This window comes from Amia ocellicauda, chromosome 11 (genome assembly GCF_036373705.1).
Source record: "Amia ocellicauda isolate fAmiCal2 chromosome 11, fAmiCal2.hap1, whole genome shotgun sequence".
Classification (NCBI taxonomy): domain Eukaryota; kingdom Metazoa; phylum Chordata; class Actinopteri; order Amiiformes; family Amiidae; genus Amia; species Amia ocellicauda.
The window spans coordinates 26105510-26129041 of record NC_089860.1 but is presented as its reverse complement, the minus strand read 5'-3'; the positions used below and the strand labels follow the sequence as shown (position 1 = coordinate 26129041).

Sequence of the window (23532 nt, the reverse complement as noted above, 5' to 3'; positions counted from 1 at the left end):
CAGCCGGCAGCAGACAGACGCACACACTTCCAGCCCATCTCTCATTCTCTCTCACCTGTGCGCTCCTCCAGGCTGTGCAGGGGGGCAGCGACGGCTTCCAGCCTTTTGCGCAGCTCCTGGCGCAGGTAGGGCTCATCCACGGTGTCGGCCAGCTCGCTGCTCAGGGCCTCGGCCTGTGTCAGCTCACCCCGCCTCTGCTCCAGCTCTGCGCGAAGCTCCCCAGTCTCCCGCAGGAGGCACTGCAGGGCTTGGGGCTGGGCACTAATGGCTGGCTGAGCGTCCAGACGCTGGCCCAGGGAAGCGACCGCCTCCCCCAGACTGCTCAGCAGTGTCTGCAGCTGCCTGCTAGTACCCAGAGCTGCTTCAATCCGGCTCGACCGCAGGGACAGGCGGCTGGTCAGCTCGTCCCACTGCCCGGATATGGATGCCAGCTGTACCCGCACCTCAGACTCTGACTCGGACTCGGTGCTGGAACCCTGGTCCGAGACAGTCCTGGAAGAGAGGATGCCCTGGGCTGCCTGGGTCAGCTGGTCAAACTGTGAGCGGCGGGTCTCAAACTCCCGCTGCATAAACTAAAAGAGAGAAGAAATGAGATGGGCAGGGGGAGGAAGGTGTTGAGAATACAGTGTGTGTATTCAGTGAGTGTTTAGCATAGTATGTATACAGGACAGTGCGTTCAGTGACAATGTATGTGCAGTACAGCACAGTGTACAGCATGTGTCCAGTCACCTGCACTTGCTGTCTCTGTGTGCTGAGCATGTTGGGCTCGATGGACAGGGGCCCCAGCACACTCATCATCAGCTCCTTCTCCCGCAGCCAGGGCCCCAGCGCAGCCGCCGCCGTGCTGAAATTGCCCAGCCTATCAGCACAGGCTTCCAGCTCTGCCTGCCTCTGAGCTGCCACCTCATTGGCCCGCTGCCACCGCACGTCTGCACAGAACAGAAGGGGTGGGGTTAGAATCCATGGCAATGGAGGAGAGAGGAGATCCTTCGTCATGGCAACAATAGTGAGTTGGGACAGAGAAGGGGGGTAAGGAGACTGTGCTGGACTGGGATGCAATGAAGGAACCTGGGCTGTACCTGGGCTGGAGGGAGGGTGAGAGATAAAACGATTTGTACAGCAGGATCCCCACACGGCTGATATAACTGCTCACAGGCAGCACAGCCTGAGCTCAGTCCCACAGCGGACACCTAGTCACACGCTGTCAGGTCCTCATGCAGCCAGACTACAGCATCAAGGGTTCTTTTTAATATTAATATCACTAGAAAACAAGTGAGTGACTGGGCAAGATCACGACCCTGTAACCCCAGCAGCTGCCTGCTACTGAGGTGAGTTGCTGACAATCCTTGTCACTTGTCTATCAAAACCAAACCAGGCCAGGTCTTGTTGTGTGCTCATGAATATTTATTATATTGTGTGTGTGTATAGTAACAGTACTGGTTCTGACCCAGGTCAGAGAGGGTGCTCTTCCAGCTTGGTGTCTCGGGTGAGTCGGGGTTCTGCTGGATCAGCTGCTGTAGGGAGGCCCGTAGGTCCTCCACCTTCCCAGCACGCTCCTCCAGCTCCGACAGCAGCGCCTGGGCACACAGGGGGCAGGGGTCACATACAAAGAACTGCTACTCACACACTGCCCTCTACCCACCTCCCTCCCTCCTACCCCTCATCTCCTCTCCAACCCCACCCATTCCTCTCTTCTCCCCACTCCTCTCCCACCCTCATGCCCTTTTCTCCTCTCCTCCCTCTCACCTTGTTCTCCTGTGCCTGCACTCTGACTGCCTCATGTTTGGAGGGCGAGACAGCTGGCCTGGCAGCCAGGATCTGCTCCTGACTGCCCAACCACTGTGCCAGCCCCCCCGCTTCTTGGTGCACCCGCTGCCGGAGCTCCAGGGCGGCAGCCTGCTGTTCCCCCCGGCACCCCAGCTCAGCGCCCAGCCGATCGTACTCCCCGCTCACATCGGACACGGCACACTGTATCTCTGTCAGGTCTGAGAGGGAGAAGGGGGGGGAGTAATCTGATAAAATGACACTGATATTGATTATTAACAACTGATATTAAGTTACTATATGATGGGTTCCTCCCGTCTGTCAGCTACAGTGAGGGAAAAAAGTATTTGATCCCCTGCTGATTTTGTACGTTTGCTCACTGACAAAGAAATGATCAGTCTATAATTTTAATGGTAGGTGTATTTTAACAGTGAGAGACAGAATAACAACAAAAAAATCCAGAAAAACGCATTTCAAAAAAGTTATAAATTGATTAGCATGTTAATGAGGGAAATAAGTACTTGACCCCTTCGACTTAGTACTTGGTGGCAAAACCCTTGTTGGCAATCACAGAGGTCAGACGTTCTTGTAGTTGGCCACCAGGTTTGCACACATCTCAGGAGGGATTTTGTCCTACTCCTCTTTGCAGATCCTCTCCAAGTCATTAAGGTTTCGAGGCTGACGTTTGGCAACTCGAACCTTCAGCTCCCTCCACAGATTTTCTATGGGATTAAGGTCTGGAGACTGGCTAGGCCACTCCAGGACCTTAATGTGCTTCTTCTTGAGCCACTCCTTTGTTGCCTTGGCTGTGTGTTTTGGGTCATTGTCATGCTGGAATACCCATCCACGACCCATTTTCAATGCCCTGGCTGAGGGAAGGAGGTTCTCACCCAAGATTTGACGGTACATGGCCCCGTCCATCGTCCCTTTGATGCGGTGCAGTTGTCCTGTCCCCTTAGCAGAAAAACACCCCCAAAGCATAATGTTTCCACCTCCATGTTTGACGGTGGGGATGGTGTTCTTGGGGTCATTCCTCCTCCTCCAAACACGGCGAGTTGAGTTGATGGCAAAGAGCTTGATTTTGGTCTCATCTGACCACAACACTTTCTCCCAGTTCTCCTCTGTATCATTCAGATGTTCATTGGCAAACTTCAGACGGGCCTGTACATGTGCTTTCTTGAGCAGGGGGACCTTGCGGGCGCTGCAGGATTTCAGTCCTTCACGGCGTAGTGTGTTATCAATTGTTTTCTTGGTGACTATGGTCCCAGCTGCCTTGAGATCATTATCAAGATCCTCCCATGTAGTTCTGGGCTGATTCCTCACCGTTCTCATGATCATTGAAACTCCATGAGGTGAGATCTTGCATGGAGCCCCAGACCGAGGGAGACTGACAGTTATTTTCTGTTTCTTCCATTTGCGAATAATCGCACCAACTATTGTCACCTTCTCACCAAGCTGCTTGGCGATGGTCTTGTAGCCCATTCCAGCCTTGTGTAGGTCTACAATCTTGTCCCTGACATCCTTGGACAGCTCTTTGGTCTTGGCCATGGTGGAGAGTTTGGAATCTGATTGATTGATTGCTTCTGTGGACAGGTGTCTTTTATACAGGTAACGAGCTGAGATTAGGAGCACTCCCTTTAAGAGAGTGCTCCTAATCTCAGCTTGTTACCTGTATAAAAGACACCTGGGAGCCAGAAATCTTGCTGATTGATAGGGGATCAAATAATTATTTCCCTCATTAACATGCAAATCAATTTATAACTTTTTTGAAATGCATTTTTCTGGATTTTTTTGTTGTTATTCTGTCTCACCTACCATTAAAATTATAGACTGATCATTTCTTTGTCGGTGGGAAAACGTACAAAATCAGCAGGGGATCAAATACTTTTTTCCCTCACTGTATCTCTATTATTAAAATGATACAGCAACAGACAGGGATACTGATCCACACAAATGATCAACACACTGACAGAGACACCAACACTGGAATTAACGGCTACACTGATGCGCTGACATACAGAGACAGTGATGGCTGACACACCAACGTTGACACTGCATGAGAGAGGCAAGGCACGGGCAGGGACACCAGGCAGCAGCAAAGTAAGAGGAATTAATCACAGTGTGTGTGTGTGTTTGCATGTGTATTAGCAGTGTGTGTGCGTGTATACGACTATGTCCAGAGTGCGTGTGTATGGTTGTATGTGCATTGTGTGTGTACGACTGAATGCATGAATGTATGCACAATGTGTGTGTGTGTGGGAGCACTCTGTATGTGTACAGGTGTGTGTTGTCTGGTAGTGGCCAGGTGAGCTCACCTTTACAGGTGTGAATGCCATTGACACTGCTGGGGCTGCTGGCTCCATTGAGCTGGGGCACACCTGAGAGAGAGACACACTGAGACTGTGACACAGCAACACACACCACCACACAGTACACACAGCTCACCAGAACACTGTACAGTACACACACAGCAGTATATAGTACACACGCAGCAACACACACATACACAGCAACACTAGAGTGCATTGCAGAATCTCTAACACAAAGACATGTACATAAAGCAGACAGACAGATTTCCTTTTTTCTTCTCTCACACTTCCTTACTTGTTCCCCCTCTCCCTTTTCTTCATCACTCTCTATCCCTTTCTCTCCCCCACTCCACCTCCTCCCCCCAATTTAACTCCCTCTGCTTCCCTCCATTGCCCCCTCTCTCACCAGTCTTGCTCTGTGTTGTGGTGATGGAGATGATGAGAGACTCCAGTTGTGCTCCAGTCTGGCTGAGCTGTTGAACCCGGGGGCTCTGCTCCTCCCACTGTCCCAGCAGCTCCTGCCACACAGCCCAGTAACACAGCAGTCAAACAGGCACCAGTTACAAGTATTTGAGAGTGTGCTAATACAGCAACAACCAGCGAGTAATAAACCAGTAATACTGACTGACACACAGATTGACTGACAGACGCACTGACCTGCAGGAGGGTGACTCTGGCCTGCAGCTCTTCAGTTGTCAGGCTAGGCTCCTGAGGGGGCAGCTGCTCCTGCACTCCCTGCAGCCACCTCCGGAGGGCACCAGAAAGAGCCCTGAACTCACTGAGCTGCTGCTGACAGCCCTGCACCTCCCCAGACCTGCAGAGAGAGGAAGAGCAAGAGGGAGGGAATGAGAGAGAAGGAGAGACAGACATGAAGGGTGAGGAATAGGAAGAAAATCAGAGCTGTAACAGTGTACTGGACTTGAGCTTGTCTTTCTCACCCTCTTGTGGACTCAGCCGGTCATAACAAACACTCAATGCTAAATGCCTTGGGAACTGACTGCAGATTCCTCCAGTCATATTCCCATGGATTGTTAAAAAAGACAGAACAAACAAATGCGAATGAAAAAATAAAAAAATAATGCAAAGTTACAAACACAGGAGCTGAGCACATTCATTAAATTAAATAAGCAGCTGGGTACTCCTGCAATAAGAAAAGACCAGCGGAGTTGGACAGCCCACTTGCCTCTCTGTGACGTTGCTCTCCAGCCGGGCGAAATCCGCAGCCGCCCTAGTGACCACATCCCTGAGGCGCTGCGTGTCTGCGAGGATCCCAGAGCCGCTCAGCTCTGCCTCTAGCTTACGCAAAGAGGTCAGCTGGTCTGCTTCCTGGGTCAGCTCCGCCCTCACTTCCTGTGAGGGGTAGACAAGCAGGGTGATGGTGAACTCACTGCAACTGGACCCTCTCCCCCTAACCCCCTCCATACTTACTGCCCTTCTAACTTCTTCTGCCTCTCCCTCACCTCTATGCGTTGCCTGTGCTCCTCGATGTCTCTGTCGGGCTGTCCCCCCAGGCTCAGGGCCCTCTCCCGGCTTTGTGTGAAGGAGTCCAGTCTGTCGGCCAGTCTCTCAAAACTCTCCAGGCCTGGCAGCACAGCCCGCAGGCGGCCCTCCCGCTCCTGCTGCCGGGACTGGGCCTCACTGTAGCGCCGGCCCAGGTCAGACAGCGCCCCCTGCAGCCCAGAGGCCCCAGTGGTGTCTGTGCCATCAGAGCGAGAGAGCTGAGAGACCGTGTCACGAGTGGAGTCCACACTGCCCTGTCTGGACAGCAGCTCCTGACACAGCCTCTGAAACAGACAGGGGGAGAGAGGGAAAGGTGAGTGTCTGTGTTCGTGTAATAGTGTCCAATGTGTGCAATACTGTCCAGTGTGTGTGTGTGTGTGTGTGTGTGTGATAGTGTCCAGTGTCCAGTGTGTTTGTATCAATGAGTGTGTCCAGTACCTGGTTCTGAGTCAGGGCGTCCTGCACGGCCTGTGTGGTTGGTTGGACAAAGTCTAGCTGAGCCTCCAACTGGTCTATTCCTTCCAGCCAGGACAGCAGGCCCTGCAGCGCCTCCTGGACACTGACTGACCGAGCCAGTGCCGTCTGCAGCCGCTCTGCCCGCTCAGACACACTGACTGACAGAGCACTGAACCTGGACTGGAGAGAGTCTGAGAGAGAAAGAGAGGGAGAGAGAGAGAGAATCTTCACTCAAGGGTGTGGGGAAGTCTGAATCCAGTGCTGTTTAATATCTACATGAATGAGTAAGCGGTGTTGCTGGAACAGTCTGCAGCCCCTAGTCTCACTCTAAATGCTTTGACTAAACATCATATATGGCAAGCCAATAAAGCACCTTGAATGGAGATGCAGAGGGTAAGGTAGAGAACGTCAGCCTAACATAAGAGCGACAGACAGACAGGGACAGTTACAGTCAGACAGAAAGACACAGACAGACAGACCTGTGCAGTGAGTGATGTCAGTGGGGCTCAGTGTGGGCGTCTCAGGGCTGCAGATCAGAGCCTGTCCTGCCCTCTTCACTCTCTCCATCTGAGCACCCCGCTCAGCCAACTCATCCTGCAGGCCCTGGGAGACAGAGAGAAACGGAGAAATACAGAGGGAGAGGGAGAGAAATTTTAATGATGTGTAATCTACGTATTTATTTTTTATTTTCTATAAATCTATATTTTCCTGTTGATATGCATAAATTATAATCACATGCTTTGGCAATACTTGTATACAAATGTCATGCCAATAAAGCTTGCATTGAATTTAATTAATGAATTGATAGGGACAGAATGAAGTTGAAAAAATAACAAGTATTAGTTCACAACAAAAATACAGCTTACTCTACACTACACCCCCCCACCCCTCACCTGCAGTGTTCGGTATGTGTGTATATTATCCCTTTTTCTCACCTGCACAGTGGTCAGCGTGTGCTGCAGTGTGTGCGTGTCGGCTGGATCGCTCTGGGTTTTGTCTGGACTCTGGTTCTGCTCCTGAGCCTTCAGCCAGCTGTCCAGAGAGCCCACCTCCTCCTGGTACTGCTGATACCGGTCCAACAGGCCAGACAGGTGGACCCCCAGGTCAGAACACTGAGAGAGAGAGGGAGAGCAAGAGAAGGTAGTACACACTGCCTGCACATTATTTCTGGACTGAGACATCAATAGATTAATAGAGTAACACTGGCTATATACCTTTCACCGTCCAGGATGTAGGAAGTCTCTTACTGTACTTGTGTCAATTGTAAATTGGAATTTGTAAAATGTATTATTCTGAATTGCTGTTTTAGCTAAATTGAATTTGTAATGATTGATGCCTTGTACTTCACTGTATTTTTGCACTTATGTTGTAAGTCGCCCTGGATAAGGGCGTCTGCCAAGAAATAAAAATAAAAATAATAATAATACCTACACTGACACACTAACCAACTGCCTGACACCAACTGATTGAAATAGTAACTGACTGATTGACTGACTGACACACTGACTAAGTGACAGACAGACAGACCGACAGACCCTCACCTGGCTGTGCAGCTGTGCGTATCTCCCGCTGGTGTCCTGTAGCCGGTCACTGACTAGTGCTTGCATGGCGGTCAGTGAGGGGTCAGCCCCCCCACCCTGCTCTGCAGCCACCGCCGAGTCCAGCACCTTCTGTCCAGCGATGGTGACGAACCTCAGGTCAGCCTTGTGACAGATGACCTCCTCGGACAGCTGGACACAGAAGCACAGCGTGGGTACAGGGCAGGATAGTGCAACACAGCACAGTACAGTAGTGTATAACACAAAATAGGACAATATTGTATAACAGTACCATATTGTAAAACACAACAGCACAGCACAGTTCTGTACTGTATAACACAAAAGCACTGCACTGTATAATAAAACAGTACTGTACAATACCCCCCTCCCCCCGCCCCTGCTGGGCAGGACTACAGAGGGCAGGACTCACCTTCCCATGCTCCTCCAGCCTCTTCCTGAGGCCTGGTGCATCAGTCTCCCCTTCCGCCAGGGAATGCAGCTCACGCTCGTTCAGTTCCAGCCAGGCGCTCATCTGGCCCTGCTCTTGCAAGAATTTGCCCAGCTCGTCTCTCAGGGACTCGGCCCGTTTGAGCTGGGCCTGGCAGCCCTCCAGCCGTTCCTGGTACTTCCCACGCAGGGAGGCCAGGTCCCGGCGCAGCGTGTCCTTGACCCCAGCCGGGACGCTGGAGTCCGGGAGGTCCAGCAGGGACTGTGCGTTCTGGCAGGCCTGCATCACCACTTCCTGCTGGGACTGCAACTGCTGCAGCTCCGCCTTGGGGCGGGGGAGAGTCAGGTGAGAATGTGAGAGTATCAGTGTGAGTGTGTGAATAACAAAGTTTACAAATGAGAGGAGGCCATTCGACCCACCGTACTCGTTTGGTGTAAATTAGTGTGCACATTAGTGAGTATTTGTGGGAGTGTTTTAGTTTAGTGGTTGTGTGATAGTGTGGGGGTTTCAGGCTCACCTGCAGTCTCTCGCAGTGAGAGTCCAGAACTCCCTCTGGCTCCAGGGCAGAGTCGGTCTGTGTAATATCTGGATCAGTCCCCCTGGGCACGTTGTCTCGCGGTGAAGGCTGTCCCCCTGGGGCCTGCAGCAGGGACATCAGGTTCCCGATCTTCCCCTGCATCTCCTGTAGCTCCTCCGCAGCTCTGGCCTGCAGCACAGAGATCAATACCAACATCATTAGATAGTGTCAATACAATCAGCCTGGCACAGGAAGGACAGACAGAATGCCGAAAATGCCTGCAGACAAAGACAGACAGACACCTTGGCACAGAAAAACAGTCAGTACCAAAGTCATACAGACCACATATAGACCCCCCCCCCCACACACACACACACACACACACACACACCCTCTGTTCTTGGCTCTGCAGAGTGTCAGCCAGCTGTTTGTCCACCTCACGCAGGGCAGAGTCTGTAGTCTCTGTGACAATGGCAAACTTCCCCCGCAGCGCTGCCAGCTTGGCTGCCAGTGCCCCCCGCTCCTCGGTGGACAGAGCCCCCCCGCGCTCGCCCAGGAACTCCTCCGCGGCACGCACTGCCTCCGACACGCCCTCCCCACGACACTGCAGCGTCTTCTGCAAATCCTGAGAAAGAGGGAGAGAGACCGTTAAACCCTTGTAGTGTGTGTGTGTGTGTGTGTATATATAAAGAAAATTTGATTTTGTAGACACACTCTCACTTATTCAGGATTTAGACAGGACTTGTGCATTATAAAGGTTTCATTTTATTGAAGCACAATGCTTTTTGACACTACTGTGTCTTCATCAGGTAGCCTTTGGAGACACAGTAGTGTCGAAACACGTTGTGAATCAATTAAATAAAACTTCTATAATACAAGAGTCCCCCCCCCCACTCCTATATAGATGTATACACTGATCAGCCATAACATTATGACCACCTTCCTAATATTGTGTAGGTCCCCCTTTTGCCACCAAAACAGCCCTGACCGTCGAGGCATGGACTCCACTAGACCTCTGAAGGTGTGCTGTGGTATCTGGCACCAAGACGTTAGCAGCAGATCCTTTAAGTCCTGTAAGTTGCGAGGTGGGGCCTCCATGGATCGGACTTGTTTGTCCAGCACATCCCACAGATGCTCGATTGGATTGAGATCTGGGGAATTTGGAGGCCAAGTCAACACCTTGAACTCGTGATTCATCAGACCAGGCCACTTTCTTCCATTGCTCCGTGGTCCAATTCTGATGCTCATGTGCCCATTGTAGGCGCTTTCGGCAGTGGACAGGGGTCAGCATGGGCTCCCTGACTGGTCTGCGGCTACGCAGCCCCATACGCAACAAACTGCGATGCACTGTGTGTTCTGACACCTTTCTATCAGAACCAGCATTCACTTTTTCAGCAATTTGAGCTACAGTAGCTTGTCTGTTGGATCGGACCACACGGGCCAGCCTTCGCTCCCCACGTGCATCAATAAGCCTTGGTCGCCCATGACCCTGTTGCTGGTTCACCGCTTTTCCTTCCTTGGACCACTTTTGATAGGTACTAACCACTGCAGACCAGCAACACCCCACAAGAGCTGCAGTTTTGGAGATGCTCTGACCCAGTCGTCTAGCCATCACAATTTGGCCCTTGTCAAAGTCGCTCAGATCCTTATGCTTGCCCATTTTTCCTGCTTCTAACACATCAACTTTGAGGACAAAATGTTCACTTGCGGCCTAATATATCCCACCCACTGACAGGTGCCATGATAACGAGATTATCAGTGTTATTCACTTCACCTATCAGTGGTCATAATGTTATGGCTGATCGGTGTGTGTATATATATATATATGAGAGAGAGAGAGAGAGAGAGAGAGAGAGAGAGAGAGAGACCTTAATAGACAGATACACTCATGAAGAGAGAGAAAGAGACCCCATAAAAGGGGGTACACCATAACAACGATACGAGACAGAGAGAATGGGAGAAGACAGAAAGGTGGTCAGACAGAGAAAACTAACAGGGAAGACAACTCTACACTCCTGAATATGGGTGCGGTAACAGGGGTCTCTAACGAGGCCTGCCCTAATGAGCTGCCCACCCCCCCCCCCCCCCGACCACTCCTTACCCTGATTTCCTTCTGTCTCTGCTGGAGGCTCTCCACGTCCCCTGACTCTGTCCCCAGCTGCTGATTGGGCAGGGTGGCAGCAGCATCAGCCAACCACTGGGACAGCTCCTCCAGCTTCTGTGAACATTCCGCCTCCTGCTTCTGCACCTCCTGGCAATCCAACAGAGCAAGCGAGAGAGAGAGAGAGAGAGAGAGGGGTGGGGGTGGTAGAGGGAGAAAGAGAGGAAATTAGGGGGAGAGGGAGATAGAGTGGCATATTGAGATGAAGAGAGTAGTGGGAGGGATGAAGAGGAGACCGTGAACCAGAGTGAGAGGACAGCAGCACAGAAAAGGTAAAAGTTGAACAAGGGAGGGGAAGAGAGAGACAGAAAGGGTCTGTGAGCAACACCTTGGGTCTATCGGCAGTCTGGTTTAACACACTGTTGCCAAGTCACCATGTGCTGGAGATTATAGCAACCACCACAACCACACTCACTCTCTTTTCATCCCACACTTCTCTTTCCTCTCATTTTCCCTCGCTCTCACTCCCTCATACATGCTTCAATTTCATCTCCCTCTTTCCTCCAGTCATTCTCTCTCTTTCTCCCCCACAATCGATCAGTCATTAGTTTATTTGCTTGCTTGCTTGTTTGTTTATACAGAATGTCCCAAAATAATCACGGAGCCGAGCGTGAGCTGTGAGCATGAGGCGCCATCACTGTTAAAACACAAAATCCAGACAGATAGACGGACAGAGAAGTTCTTCATAGAGTCAGTGAAGAAACACAGTATTTCAGATTCAACAATTTCTTTAAACACAGAACAACAAAGCCACAACAAACTGTGAGGCTCTCTTTCTTTCTTTCTTTCTTTCTTTCTTTTTCATTCCTTCTCTTTCAGATCTTGAACCCTGTCATGAGTCAGACATTTATGCGTCTTCAGTACATGAAGGGATGAGATGAAAATGAAAGAAAGAGAAAAATATGGCCCTTGGGTCAGTCACTGCTCCCCTGCCCTCTCCACTCCTCCCTCTCCGCCTGAGCCAAGCTGTGTTGCATGTGTGCGTCTGTGTCTTTGTTGGCCTGTGCATCCGTGTGTGTGTGTGTGTGTGTGTGTGTGTGTGTGTGTGTGTGTGTTATTCTGTGGGTTATTCCATGGACAGCGAGCTTGTCTTCAGAGGCAGCGCACACGTAATCTGTAAGAGGCAAGGCAGACAGGTTACCGCACACACGTGCTGGGTTACACACACTGACACAACGGGGACACGCACATGTATGTGCACAAAAGCCTGCAGCACAGTAGTCTAGAAGTGGTAGTCACAGTAACAGTAGTAATAGCAGGAGTAGCAGTAACAAGCATAAGCACAGTAACAGTAGTAGCAGCACTAATGATAGTGTCCTCGTAGAAACAGTGGCATAAGCTGCAGGAATGGAGTAGTAGTATTAGTAGCAGTTGTAAGTAGTGTAAGTACTGTTAGTAGTAGCAGAAGCAGTAGTATAGCAGTACTACACATAGCAGAATAGTAGTTATAGACATACTTAAGTAGTATAGATATAGTAGTATTAGTAGTATAAGTACAATACATAACCACAAAAGTGATAGTATTAAAGGTATTATTACTAGTAAAATTAGCAGTAGTTTTAGCAGCAGTAGCAGTGCAGTAGTAGCAGAGGGCAGTACAGTAGCTTTAGCAGCAATAGCAGTGCAGTAGTAGCAGTAGAGTAGTTTTAGCAGCAGTAACAGTTGTCAGAAACTGCTGCAGGAGTGGCAGTAGCTACAGCAGCAGCAGCAGGGGGTTGCAATTGGTAGTTATGTTAATATAGTTCATTGTTTCAGATAAATAGATCACTGAATGAATACATAAATAAATGAATAAAACATACATAATTACACACATGAATAAGTAAATGAATTAATAAATAGAAGTAGTAGTAGTAGTAAGTTGTAGTTATTCTGTAATGGGTATATTAATTGCACATTCTATTATCTTCTCTAAGAACAAGGAATAATACTAATAGTAGTAGTAGTACTATTAATGATGCAGTATTAGTTCAGCAGTACAGTCCTGTCAGTGCCATCAGCAGTCCCAGGGTTAAAGCCCTATAAACCTAACAGCAGCAGGTTAGTTACAGTAGCACATAGCTGTCTGAATAGCTGTTAGTCCAGGTATCCATGCAGCCTCCCCCCTGCAGGCCCCCCACCAAACCTCTCTCTCCTGGGCCTTGCGCTGTTGCCTCTCCCTCTCCTCCCGCTCCTTCTCTGCCCTCTCCTTCTCCCTCTCCTCCTCCCGCTCCCTCTGTCTCTGGGCTGCAAGCAGGGCCTGGGCGCGAGCAGAGGCACGGCTGGACGCCCCATGGAAGGACCTCTGCAGCTGGTTGAGGCGGCCCAGGAGCTCCCTGCTCTGATGCGGCTGCAGGTCCTGAGCACGCTCAGACACAAACAGCTGCACCTCGAAGGACAGCCTGTCCAGCTCTCTGGAGCGATCGGACAGACACAACTCCAGCTCCTGAGAGAGGGAGGGAGGAGAGGAGGAGATAGAGGAAGAGGGTGTAAGAGCGAGAAAGAGAGAGGTCAGTGAGAGAGAAGAGGGTTAAATAATTATATAATGTTGTGTGTGTGTGTCTGTGTCTCCAATAGCACAGTACATGGGGTGGTCTGTGACAGACAGTACATTATCAAGGTTTGGATCCCCCTTGTGTCTCAATCCTGCATCCACAGGCACCCGTATGAGCAACTTTCCAAAGGCTTTCCAAGGCTCCCTTTGTTTAACACCAGTCTGCTTACTCATATCAAAGGCAACATGCTCCCAAGACACCCCACCCCCCGAAACACTCTTATACGTGTGCATGTATGTATTGTTGCTATTGTGTATGTATGTGTGCGTACCTGGCACAGCTGCAGTTGGTGCTTGAGCTGTGAGGGGCTGCTCTCTTCTCCATTCTCTTTCTCTGCCTCACTCTCTTTCTCTCTTTCCCTCAGCCAGGTCAGCAGAACCTGTGTTTGAGCCTCCAGAGCCTGTAGCTCCTTCTGTACTGCCTCCTGAGAGAGAGGGAGAAGAATGAAAGATAAAAATAATGAGATTGATAGTTGTGTCTGTCTGCTCAGTCACTGTACGAGTCATTTTCTGTCAGTCCCTTTATCAGTCTGTCTGTGACTGTCTATTTCTCAATCTGTCAGTCAATCATTCAGTCTGCCTGTACCCATCTGTGTGTGTCAGTCCCTTACCTTGTGAGAGATCAGCTGTGTGCGCAGTCTCTGCAGGTGTGTGTGGGAGGCCTCTGTGACAGTGCTGTACGACCTCGTCAGGCTCCGCCCATCCTTCTCCAGAGCTAGCAGCAGCTGGGGTGGTACTTCCTGGGGCAGAGCCTCCAGGACAAACCCCACACCATCTACTTCTCGGGTCACAACCTCCTCCAGGTCAGACAGCTCCTGGTCCAGAGCCTGAGAGAGAGTTGGAGGGAGGTAAAAGAAGAAAGCAAGGGAGAAAGGGAAAAGAGTGGGACAGAGAGGGATGAGAGAGAAAAGAAAAAAAAAAATATGATTGCAATGATCACTGTTAGTATTTGTTTGAGAATTATTGTAGTTATTACCATAGCTATTGTTATTACCTCAGCCTGCCTAATGCTCTCTTCTAGGGTGCCGAGACTACTTCCCATTGGCTGCTGCTGCTGCTGTTTGAGACGGACCTCAATATGACGGACCAATGAGAGGAGAGCCACAAGCTGCTCGTCATGTTCCAGACACTTTTGACGGGCCAATGATGGCTGAGAGAGTGGGGAAGAAGATGCAGATAGTTAGAATACTCAGCCTTTTCTACACCCTGTATCAGCACTAATTGAAAATCTACTTTACAATATTTCCACTACAACTCTTACTTTAATATAGCAATTCTATTAAATAAATATGAATACTTTATAAATAAATAAACATCTTCGTTCTTTAAATTTATTTTTATTACAGGTTTCTGTACCTTGGTGACCTTGGCCAGGCTGCTGTCTCTCTCCTCCTCCTTTTGGTCTCTCATCTCTCCATCCCCACTTCCTTCCTCTGGTTCTGGCCGTGTCTCTGTGTTTTCCTCTGTGTGTGGTTCTGTGTGTTGTTTTGGCTGTCTCTCCGTCTGTGGTTCTGGACATGCCTTTGTGTGCGTCTCTGTGTGTGGTTCTGGACTCATCTCACAGTGTGGTTCTGTCTGTGTGTTGGCTTGGGCCCTGGCATCCCCTGGCCGTTCTGCTGTCTGTGTGCTATGGGAGTCCAGCCTCAGCTCCCTCTTGATGCGGCCCAGTAGGGACTCTGTCTCAGGGCTGCGGGGGCTGGGGGCCAGGGGGGCAACCTTCTCTGTGGCTGGATGGGACTCAGATCTCTGGGGTTCGTCTGAGGTGGATTCTGTGAAGGGGCTGAATTCAGTTTGCTCAGAAACAGCCTTAGTTTCCATGGAGACTCCATTAATCTCCTTGCAAGCTTCCTTAGTTTCCATGGCAACTCCCTTCATCTCCTTGGACGTTACCTTAGTTTCCACAGAGACTTTTGGTACTATGGAGACCTCCTTCACTTCTCGCTCAGTGTGCATCTCTTCCTGCCCTCTCTCCTCGGTCCCTGGCCTTGGCTGCTCAGTCCCTGGCCAGGTCTGTTTCCCCTTTGTACTTCCAGTCTCTGGGTCTGTGGTTTGCAGCTCCACTTTGTGTTCCTGGTCAGTCCGACTTTCCTCTCCTTCTGCTGCTATGTAGTCTCTCTCTTCTTCTGTCACCTCCCTCCTCTCTTCTGGCTTCTCATCCTCTCTTCCTCGCTGAACCCCAGTCTGTTCCCTTGCCTGTCTGCCGTCATCGAGGGATTCTGACAGTTGCTGGGAGACGGGTACCACTGTCACCTCACCCTCTGCTTCAGGTCTCTGGTCCCTATCTCCCTCCCTCTGTCTTCGTCTCTCCTCGAACCCGTGGCCCTTCTCACTGACTGCCCCCACTCCTCCTGCTGCTCCCCAGCGCAGGGCCTGCAGCTCCTGGGCTGCCTGCTGCTGACTCACACTGCGCTCCAGCACCTTCCTCAGGAGGCTATCCTTGGCTTTCTGCAGCAGGGCTTCCCTGTCCACCTGGGCAGAGACAGCTGTCGACTTGATGAACACTTCCTTCCCCCTCTTCTCCTGCAGGCCTACGTCCTCTACTCTCTCTTCAACCTCAGGAAGTGATCTATCCCTGGCTTCCTGTGCAAGTGCCTCATCTACGACCGGCTGCACTGTGACCCCTGCAACTCCTACAGTGCCTGGGCCACTGGGAGACCCCAGTGTAAAGCCTGGGGGAGTGGGGGTGTCTCCAGCTCGAAGCTGGTCTGGGGTGATGTTGTCCTGCCTTCTTTCCACCTGTACTGTCTCAGGTGCTACTGCTACAGGCTCCTCAGTGTCCTGTGGGTCAACATTGGGTCCAAGCTTGGCACCCTGCAATTTGGTGCTGCCAGCTCTCTGCGTGTCCTCCTCACCCACAGTCCTGTCCTTCACTGCTGACCCCACTTCCGTGCGTCTCTTCAAGGCTTCATCCTGTACTACGGACCTTTCTGTTCCCTCTCTCTCTGCCTGTGCAAGGGCTCTTTCTGTATCCTCTCTCACTTGCTGTGTTAGGACTACTTCTGTGCCTTCTCTCACTTCCTGTGGGATGGCGCTTTCTGTGCCTTCTCTCACTTCCTGTGTGTGAGTTCTCTCTGTCCCTTCTCTCTCTGCCTTTGTGAGGGCTCCTTCTTTACCCTCGCTCAGTTCCTGTGCTAGGGCTACTTTTGTACCCTCTCTCACTTCCTGTGGGAAAGCACTTTCTATGTCCTCTCTCACTTCCCGTGGGAAGATGCTTTCTGTGCCCTCTCTCACTTCCTTTGTGAGGGTTATTTCTGTCCCCTCTCTCTCTGCCTGTGAGAGGGCTCTTTCTGTATCTTCTCTCACTTCCTGTGCTAGGGCTACTTCTCTACCCTCTCTCACGTCTTGTTGGAATGCACTTTCTGTGCCCTCTTTCACTTCCTGTGGGATGGCACTTTCTCTACCCTCTCTCACTTCCTGTGGGATGGCGCTTTCTGTGCCCTCTCTCACTTCCTGTGGGAAGGCACTTTCTGTGCCTTCTCTCACTTCCTGCTCTACGTCTCTTTCTGTCCCCTCTCTCTCTGCCTGTGTGAGAGCTCTTTCAGGCCCCTCTGGCACTTCCTGTGCTAGGGCTACTTCTGTACCCTCTCTCACTTCCTGTGGGAAGGCGCTTTCTGTGCCCTCTCTCGCCTCCTGTGGGATGGCACTTTCCGTACCCTCTCTCACTTCCTGTGGGAAGGCGCTTTCTGTGCCCTCTCTCGCCTCCTGTGGGATGGCACTTTCCGTACCCTCTCTCACTTCCTGTGGGATGGTGCTTTCTGTGCCCTCTCTCACTTCCTGTGGGATGGTGCTTTCTGTGCCCTCTCTCACTTCCTGTGGGATGGTGCTTTCCGTACCCTCTCTCACTTCCTGTGGGATGGTGCTTTCCTTACCCTCTCTCACTTCCTGTGGGATGGTGCTTTCTGTGCCCTCTCTCACTTCCTGTGGGATGGTGCTTTCTGTGCCCTCTCTCACTTCCCGTGGGATGGCGCTTTCTGTGCTTTCTCTCACTTCCTGCTCCACGTCTCTTTCTGTCCCCTCTCTCGCGTCCTGTGTGAGGACTCTTTCCGTCCCCCCTCTCTCTTGCTGTGTGGGGGCTCCTTCACTTTCTCCCACTCCCTTTGAAAGGAGTCCATATGTCTCTTTTCTTACTTCCTTTGCATGTCTGCCACTTTTTACTACTTCCTGTATAAGAATCCCATATGTCCCCTCTCTCATTTCTTGTGCGCTAAGGCTATCACTTTCTCTCACTTCTTGTTCAGCAGGTCTAATGCTTTCCCTTAGTTCCTGTGCCAGCGGTTGGTCCATCCATTGTCTTAATTCCTGTTCAAGGGGTCTATCACTGTGTCTCACTTCCTGTGCAAGGGATCTGCTGCTTTCCTTCAATTTCTGTCTGAGGGATCTATCAGTGTCCTCTGGGGACCTTTCTGTGCTGTGACATAACTCTGTAGCCGAGTCACTGTGGGGCGCCAGGATGCCTACTGCTGAAACTTGCATGTCAAAGCAGTTGTCCACCTTGGGGTTGGTGTTGATATCCCATACATTCCGACCCGGTTCCACTGCAGGAGGGACAGCTCGATGCAGTGAAGCCAGGGAGACAGGGGGAGATGCATGTAGGCCACTCTGCTGTGGTCCCCTTGTTAAGACCAGGAGATCCTGGAGTTCTGTGTCCAGGATCGGGCTCTGTGTCTGTGTCTCTGTCTCTGATCTCTGTACCTCCTTTCCCTCCTCCTCCTCCCTCTCCCTCTCCTCCTCCATCTCCTTCTCTTTTATCTTCTCTCTTTCCTTCCCCTTGTCCCTCTCCTTCATCTTCTCCCTCTCCTCCTCCTCCCTCTTCTTGTCCCTTTCCTCCTCCTCCCTCTTCTTGTCCCTCTCCTGCTTCTCCTCCTTTATCTTCACCCTCTCCTTCTCCTCCTCCCTCTTCTTGTGGCTCTCCTGGTCTTTCACTTGCTCCCTCTCCTCCTCCTCCCTCTCCTTGTCCCCCTCATTCTCTTTCACCTTCTCCCTCTTCATTTCCTCTTTCCTCTCCCTTCTTTTCTCTTTGTGAATGAGAGTCGTAGTGAGCGACTCCCCAGCTGGTCCCTCTTCTTCTTCATCTTCCTGTGTCTCTGTGATCATCAGCACACCCTCTCCCTCTCCGCTGGGGATGTCTCCCAGGGTGGAGCACAAAGAGGACATAGACACTGCAGCCTCCTCCACGCAAGATACGTCTCCATCAAAAGATGTGTCCACTGGGCTGGGCATCCCAGTGCCAGAGCCTGTATGCGCTGGTAGTTCACTCTCTGAGTCAGTGCCACCATCCTTCTTCTCCTCCTCCTCCTCCTCCAGGTTGCCCAAGTTGGCCTGGATGTCGGCGGCCATCTCCGCGCTAATGAGACCTCTGCGCTGGGCCTCCTCCAGGTTGAGCACCCTGTCTCCACTGCGGGGGTCCAGCAGTCCACCTCCCAGCAGCTGATTTGTGGCAATGAGTGTGGCCGTGTCCCTCCCCAGCAGTCCCTGGAGCACACCCTCCCCCAGTGCCACCCTGTCCCCTGTGATGATATTGATTACTCCCCCAGAGTCCGCCTGGCTCTGCAGTTGCCTCAGTGCCACCATAGGGTTGACCTGGCCGGCCAGCACTGCTTGGGCCATGTTCAGCAGCACACCTGAGGTTTCTTCCTTGACCCCTCGGAACAGGCCCACCCCCAGGAAGCGCTGCCCAGTGGTCACATCAATGTGAGCCTGATTCAGCATCTCTGGATAGGCAAGTAGGGTGGCCCTGGTAGGGTCCAGCAGCCCTGGAGTGATACGCTGGAGAGGGAGAGTGTCTGCAGTTCTTTCTCCTTTTCCTCCTTCTGTTCCATCTCTTCCTCCTTCACTTCCTCCTCCACTCCCTCCCTCCTCTCTCTGCCTCTCCACTGGTGCCAGCATGCGGGCAAGTTCTGTGTCCAGCAGCCCCCGCTCCAGTGCATCTGACACCCTGAGCCTGCATCCAGAGCTGTGGTGCACGATGCCCCCGTCCCTCACCTGCTGGGACAGTGCCTGGGCTGCCTCCTCCCGGCCCAGCAGCCCCCTCTTCAGTGCCAGGCCCAGTGGGACAGGACTGCGGGTTCGGGGGTCCAGCACTCCGTCCATCTCCAGCTGCAGGGCGATCTTGTCCAACTGCGCGTTGTCACTGCCAGCTCCAGGGGGTGCCCTCCTCCCCTTGCAGGCCTTTTCCAGCCGGCCCAGTCTCTCCGCCAGCCCCTCATCCACCAGACCCAATTCACAGGCCAGGGTGACAGACACTCTCTTGCCGCGGCGCAGGTCCACCACCCCACCCGACACCACCTGTGCCTCCAGCAGTCTGGCAGCTGTCTCTGCATCCAGCAGACCGAGCCGTGCCGCCTCCCAGACCGAGCAGAGCTGCCGTCGGTCCAGGTCCAGCACTCCAGACACAGTCTTGTCGGACTTCAGCACTTTCCACATCAGTTCCTCATCCAGCAGGCCTTCCCGCACCGCCTCGTCCACACCCAGCGGCTCACAGCCGTCCAGCAGGCCTCCAATCAGTCCCGCCCGCTCCATCAGACGCACCGCCGTATGACCGGGCAGCACCCCCAGTGCCAGCGCCTCATCCAGGAGCAGCCGCCGCCCTCCTCCTTTCTCTTCTCTTCTCTTTTCTGTGATCATCCCCCCGTCCCGCAGCTGCCTGGCGAGGGACTGCAACTCTTCCTCCTCCTCCTCCTCGGGGAGCTGCGTGGATTTCCCCACAGCTGCGAAGGATGATTTGCTGTCCCACTCTCCCCCCTCTACTCGGGTTCTGCTGCTGTTGTCACCCATCTCTCCTCCCTCCCGTGCTCCCGTTGCGGAGGCGTCCTGCGAAAACTTTTCCTGGTCTCCATCCCTCTCCTGTCCCTCTCTCTCCCTCGTCTTGTCCCTCCTCCTGTCCTCTGTCTGGGTCAGGCATGCAGGTTCAGAGGCGAGATCCAGTGTCTTTCTCTCCAGCCCACATTTTGGTTCAGATTCAGCAAGCCAGTCGGGAGCTCCTCCCACTTGGACAAACTGTTGGTTCGCCAGCTGGTCATGCTGTGAAATCTCAGGCTGCATGATGGACAGGGACTCGGACTGTGGTCCCCCTGTCTCTAACTGCAACTGCCCATCCTCTGACCCCCTAGTAGCCCATGTGAGCTGTGTTGAACCCAGATCCCCAGCCCTGGGCAAACCTGGAGACAGCACATTAGCGTATCTGTGTTGTGTTTCCCTGGCTGCTGCCACACTGATCCCAGACTGGGACGTGCGGTCTAATTCCGTTAACGGTGTCCAGTCCATCGCAGACACACTGTCCCCAGAGCTCGTCTCCTCTTCCTCTTCCTCCTTACCCGTCCATGATTGTCTCTCTTCCTCTTGGTCACACACCTCAGGTTCCGGTCTTTCCTGCAGTTGTCCAGCTGGCTTCTCCACTGGTCTCCTAGGACTCTCTAGGGTGGGGAAAGCGGGGCGCAGAGTCTCTGTGAGACAGGAGGCCAGGGTTGTCTGCCTCCCCTGCTCTCTTTCCATTTCTTTTTCTGGGATCCCAATGAGAGTCTCCTCTTCGTCCTCTGTCCCAGTCCTCCGTTCCTCCAGGGACATAGGAATTTGACCTCCCTCCTGTCCCTTTGTAGACTCTGATCCTGCCTGCAGGGTCTCCAGGATCCTTACTCCCCCCCGTTCCTCCACACTAGCCTGCGATAGGTCGAACCCAAGTCCCTGGAATTCCAGTGATTGCCGGGTCATGTCTCCGACCAGCTGTGTGAGTTGAGGTTCGAGGAGCAGCAGACGGCGGCCGAGTCGAGCATCCGCATAGCTATGCGTCATCAGGTGGAACAGCAGCCTCTGCCCTGGCAGCTCCCGTGTGTCCCAGCTTTGTGCCAGCGCCAACCACAGGCCAGGGGCAGGGCCTGGGGGGAGGCTCCCCTGGGCGGGGGAGTTTGGGGGGGAGGAGTTGCCCCAGCTGCGCCGGTTCAGAGCCGGGGGCCCAGACTGGGCCAGGCTGGGCAGCACATCTGGGATCCGGGCCTCTGTCAGGACCCGCAGGGCAGCGTCGTCCAGAACCTCACTGACCTCCGGCACTGCAGCAGCCCTCTCAGGGTCCAGAGGCACAACCCGTCCGGACTGGGGCAGGTACAGCGCCCCCACCCTGCCGCGCTGCTCCAGGATCCTGCGGGCCAGCTCCCCAGACAGTGCCCCCTGCTGCAGCGCCTGAGACACGGGCAACACTTCTCCAGACTCAGGCCAGAGCAGCCCAGCACAGCCCCACAGTGCCTCCAGAACTAACAGCGCCAGCTGGGGTGACAGCAGCCCACGGAACACCGCCTCGTCCAGTCCGAGTCGCTCGCCGCTGACAGGGTCCAGCACCCCGCCCCCGGCTCGCAGCTGCCGGGACAGCAGGGTGCAGGCCAGGTCTTGGTCCAACAGGCCGAGCTGTGCAGCCTCTTCCACGGTGAGCCGGCGGCCAGAGCGTGGGTCCACAATGCCCCCGGCGGTCACCTGTGCCTCCAGCAGTCGCACCGTCACTTCACGGTCCACCAGCCCCTCTTGTACAGCCCGAAACAGTCCCACGGTCCGGCCCGAGCACAAGGACACTGCCCCCCCTGCCTGCTGCCGCACAGGGAGCAGAGGCAGCCCGGCACCGCCACCCCCGGACACACACCTCTCACGCAGCTCCGCCAGCGTCACCTTCTCCGCTGTGTTGGGATCGATCAGCTCCCGGTGCCGGGCCCTGGCCTGGAGGTGGTCTCGTACTCGTGCTGGGAACAGCCCCATCCCCCAGGACTCCTCCAGGCCCAGCCTCTCACCCCTAGGGCTGATCCGTAGGCCACCTGTGTGCAGCTGCAGCTCCAGCAGACGCAGCCCCACCTCCTCCTGCACCTCCCCAGCCTCCATCGCTGCCACCACTGGCAACCACTGCCCCTCTCTGGCCTCCTGTTGGCCAGTCAAGCTTAGGGCAGCCTCAAGCTGCCCCAGGGATTGGGCGGCATGGCAGTCAATCACACCCCGGGCTAGGGCCTCCTCCACTGAGAGTGTGCAGTGGTCAGAGGGCAGAAGTAGGCCACCCTGAGCCAGCTGGGCCTCCAGCAGTACCCGGGCTGTGTCCTGGTCGATCAGGCCCCTCTGTGCAGCCTGGAACACAGGAAAGCTCTCCACTGTGCCCAGGTCAATCACCCCGGCGATGGCTGCCCAGCCCTGCAAAGGAGAAACAGACCAGAGAACAGGTCAGATGGGTGTGAAAGTGTATATGTGTGTGTGTGTGTGTGTCTGTACAGATGCAGAGACCTCCCTCCTACTCACTGAAATGAGCCCCACGCCTCAAGAGTTCTGGTGAGTGTCTGGCCCTGCAGACAACACAGCTCTCAGACAGCTGGCCAACACTCTGCCTTAGCTTTGTCTGTCTGTGTGTGACTGTGTGTGTCTGTGTGTTCTGCAGGGCCTGTAACAGAGATATACCACTGTGCAGACACAGCTGGAACAACTATAGACAGCTCATTTTAATCAGGCAGGGCTCTGTCTGCATCTGAAGCTCTGTGGTCAGTTAATCATTAAACAGCTGAGGTCTCGTCCCTTCCTAATATTTCCCATGAACTGGGCAGTTTCCAACACCAGCAACACAGGACGGTGGCTGCAAAGTAAGTTTCCAAAAGAAATGAATAAAGTAATTTGGGGTCATTTTGATAAACCATCCTTTGAATTATTAGAAATAGAGTGATCGCTGAATCCACTCTCCACCCCCTTGAAAAGCTTAATCCGTCAGGCCAATTTCACATCTCATAAACTGAAAGCCACCAGTGCCCACATTGTCCTTAATCTACTACAAGCGCCTGAACATCTGGGACCCAGTGCAACAAAATGAGCTGCGGTGACCAACCATGGGAACACTGAGTCTTTCACACACACTCGTGTGCAAAGGGGAGTGTCAGCTTTGAAAAACAGTGTTCTGACTTTTATCCATCACTGGGATGTGGCCGTGTGAAGGCCTGCCCTCCCTCGCCTGCAGGACTCTCATTGGCTGAGTGTGGCGTCATTGGCTGCGGTTCATTGTGTACACGGGAAGAGAGATCTCTGTGCTGAAGAGACCCGTAGGTCCCCCTGCTGTCGAACGGATGCTATATGCTTGTGGTAATTGCATGCATTTTCTGTAAGTTAACGCCCTCCTCTCAGAAACCCATTCGCCTGAGTCCAGCTGAAGCTCGGCAGTTACTGCGGGACACATCTCTCGCTCCTTCGCTCTGATGTTCACCTGTCTTCACAAATTTGGGTTCCGAGAGACCACCGCAGGGGGAGGGAGACAAATTAAGCCACTGAAATGGTTTTGTTGAATTATAAAAAATATATATAC

General features: G+C 53.0%; 1 protein-coding gene across 13 annotated transcripts in view; it reads right to left on the bottom strand.

Annotated features, from left to right (window-relative positions):
* The window catches only part of LOC136763300 (microtubule-actin cross-linking factor 1), a 129576-nt gene that overhangs the window by 42274 nt on the left and 63770 nt on the right, over positions 1–23532 (bottom strand). For 12 of the 13 annotated variants that reach the window (XM_066717195.1, XM_066717203.1, XM_066717198.1 and 9 more), the window contains exons 36-57: positions 14583–22382; positions 14221–14376; positions 13838–14053; positions 13499–13651; positions 12819–13118; positions 10634–10783; positions 8924–9157; positions 8533–8721; positions 7998–8339; positions 7571–7759; positions 6965–7141; positions 6509–6632; positions 6012–6220; positions 5534–5857; positions 5257–5423; positions 4731–4887; positions 4480–4591; positions 4080–4142; positions 1747–1985; positions 1448–1577; positions 730–929; positions 56–572 (exon numbers count right to left, since the gene is read on the bottom strand). In XM_066717195.1, coding sequence (XP_066573292.1) covers positions 56–572; positions 730–929; positions 1448–1577; positions 1747–1985; positions 4080–4142; positions 4480–4591; positions 4731–4887; positions 5257–5423; positions 5534–5857; positions 6012–6220; positions 6509–6632; positions 6965–7141; positions 7571–7759; positions 7998–8339; positions 8533–8721; positions 8924–9157; positions 10634–10783; positions 12819–13118; positions 13499–13651; positions 13838–14053; positions 14221–14376; positions 14583–22382 — 12148 coding nt within the window. The remainder of the gene's footprint in view (positions 1–55; positions 573–729; positions 930–1447; positions 1578–1746; positions 1986–4079; positions 4143–4479; positions 4592–4730; positions 4888–5256; positions 5424–5533; positions 5858–6011; positions 6221–6508; positions 6633–6964; positions 7142–7570; positions 7760–7997; positions 8340–8532; positions 8722–8923; positions 9158–10633; positions 10784–12818; positions 13119–13498; positions 13652–13837; positions 14054–14220; positions 14377–14582; positions 22383–23532) is intronic. The other variant, XM_066717207.1, reaches the window with a different exon arrangement.